General features: G+C 43.2%; 1 protein-coding gene across 5 annotated transcripts in view; it reads left to right on the top strand.

The window, feature by feature from the left end:
• KLF3 (KLF transcription factor 3) overlaps positions 1–2,013 on the top strand; it is a 31,202-nt gene that overhangs the window by 8,717 nt on the left and 20,472 nt on the right. Inside the window, exon 1 of one of the 5 annotated variants that reach the window (XM_024731630.1) lies at positions 1,300–1,429. The exons of 3 other annotated variants lie outside the window; for them this stretch is intronic. In XM_024731630.1, the coding sequence (XP_024587398.1) occupies positions 1,373–1,429 (57 nt within the window). In that variant the 5' untranslated portion in view covers positions 1,300–1,372. Of the gene's footprint in view, positions 1–1,299; positions 1,430–2,013 lie in introns of those variants that run through there. One more of the 5 variants, XM_024731635.1, reaches the window with a different exon arrangement.

Here is a 2,013-nt window from a genome sequence, read left to right as displayed (position 1 = left end):
AAAAAAAAAAAAAAAAAAAAAAGTACTTAGAAAGCCATAAGCAGGGACCGGGAACTCAAGACCTGAATATAGGCATTTCTCAAAAGAAGAAATGTGGGGAATTCCCCGGTGGTCCCGTGGTTAGGACTCTGCGCTTCCACCGCAGGGGGTGCTGCTTCGATCCCTGGTCAGGGAACTAAGATTCTGCGTGCTGTGCAGCGCGGCCCTCCCAAAAAAAAAAATCAACTTGTAAAAGAAGAAATGTAAATGGTAAATAAAGATGAAAAAGACTCAGCTTCAGTAATTAAATCAATAGAGAATAAAAATCATTTGTCGTTTTGATATTAACAAATTAGCAAAGTTTTCATTTTTTTTAAATGATCATGCACATTGCTGGTAGGAATTTGGGGAAACAGGTTCTATTTTACTGATGGAAATTATAGAGTATCTTTGCTGGATGATACAGCAAATGCTTTGGTAAAAGTACATGCTTCTCACTCTTAGAATTCCCCTTCATAAAATTTATCCTAAAAATTAAGGATGTGCAGGAGGATGTAAGTATAAAAGTGCTCATTGCTATCTGTAATGGTGAAAATTTAGAAGCAACTTAAGTGCCCAATAAAAGGAATTTTTAAAAATCTGATTGGGGACTTCCCTGGCGGTCCAGTGGTTAAGACTCTGTGCTTCCTCTACAGGGGGCCTGGGTTTCATCCCTGGTCAGGGAACTAAGATCCCCGCAAGCCGCAAATATCTGATTGGTTCACACAGTGGCACACTGAACTTGATGGTATGGAACCACACTTACCGAAAAAGAAACATTTTCCCAGTAAACTGTTAAGTGAAATTATGGGTACTATGTAGTACGCATATTACAATCCACTTTAAAAGAGAGTTTGGAGGGATAAAGACAGATTCACGATGGTTGGTTCTAAGTTGTCTTTTTGCCTGCCTTGGTTTTTTCTGATTTTTCTGTAACAAAACAAAAGGGGGAAAGGGAAGGTGTTTAACATTCATATATAATGTTAACTTCTAGTGAGCTGCACGGTAATCTTGAACAAGCATGGCTGCTCAGAAGAGGCTGTACCTATTGTTCCAGAAACACCAGGGTTTATGTATTTGAGTTAGAAATGCCCGTTGGCTCTCACCCGGTTATGACCATGGAGTCTGGTTTTAATTATATAAAATGGCATCTTTCATAGGTAAGGGAAACAAATTCCGGCCATTCCGGGGGCAGGGGAGGGGAAGGAGCAGAGAGGGGGGAAGGGTGGGGAATATTATATATATATTTTCTTTTTACTGATTTATATTGAAAGTAACCTTGGGATTTAGACAAACACTTTGTTTTGTTTTCTAGGCCAAACACCAGAGCACCCTAGAAAGCATAATTAAAAGAATGCTCATGTTTGACCCAGTCCCTGTCAAGCAAGAGGCCATGGATCCTGTCTCGGTGGTAAGTTTTCCAAAACCGAACACCTCTTCTTACTTATTCCAAGTGGTAATAACTCTACTGTGTGTTGTGTTATTCCTTAAAGCCACTCGTTACTGGACAGGCATTTGATAGGCAAACTTTTCTGAAAGCCCCTGGTAGTAAGTGAGGTAAATACCCTCCTAGCAGCTGTGCCCCATTTAATAACTGGGATCCATGTTTCCTTAAGCCCTGTGCCCCAAACCCCCACCTGACCCCAAGATGTGATCAGCGCAGAACTTGGGCCACAGGAGCATCTGCTCACAATAGAAGTAGTTTTACAAAACCCCCTCCGTTACCAGTTTTTTTAGTTTGAGTTCTCGGGATTATTGGTTTTGGCAAAAATAAGTTTGGCCAGATTAATTTTTAAAAATTAACGTGTAGGGCTTCCCTGGTGGCGGCGCAGTGGTTGAGAGCTCGCCTGCCGATGCAGGGGACGCGGGTTCGTGCCCCGGTCCCGGAAGATCCCACATGCCGCAGAGCGGCTGGGCCCGTGAGCCATGGCCGCTGAGCCTGCGCGTCCGGAGCCTGTGCTCTGCAACGGGAGAGGCCACAACGGTGAGAGGCCT

This window comes from Neophocaena asiaeorientalis, unplaced genomic scaffold, assembly GCF_003031525.2.
Source record: "Neophocaena asiaeorientalis asiaeorientalis breed wild unplaced genomic scaffold, Neophocaena_asiaeorientalis_V1.1 scaffold39, whole genome shotgun sequence".
In the NCBI taxonomy this organism is placed as follows: Eukaryota; Metazoa; Chordata; class Mammalia; order Artiodactyla; family Phocoenidae; genus Neophocaena; species Neophocaena asiaeorientalis.
Note: the sequence above shows the minus strand (reverse complement) of the source record. Positions and strands in the feature narration are given on the sequence as shown.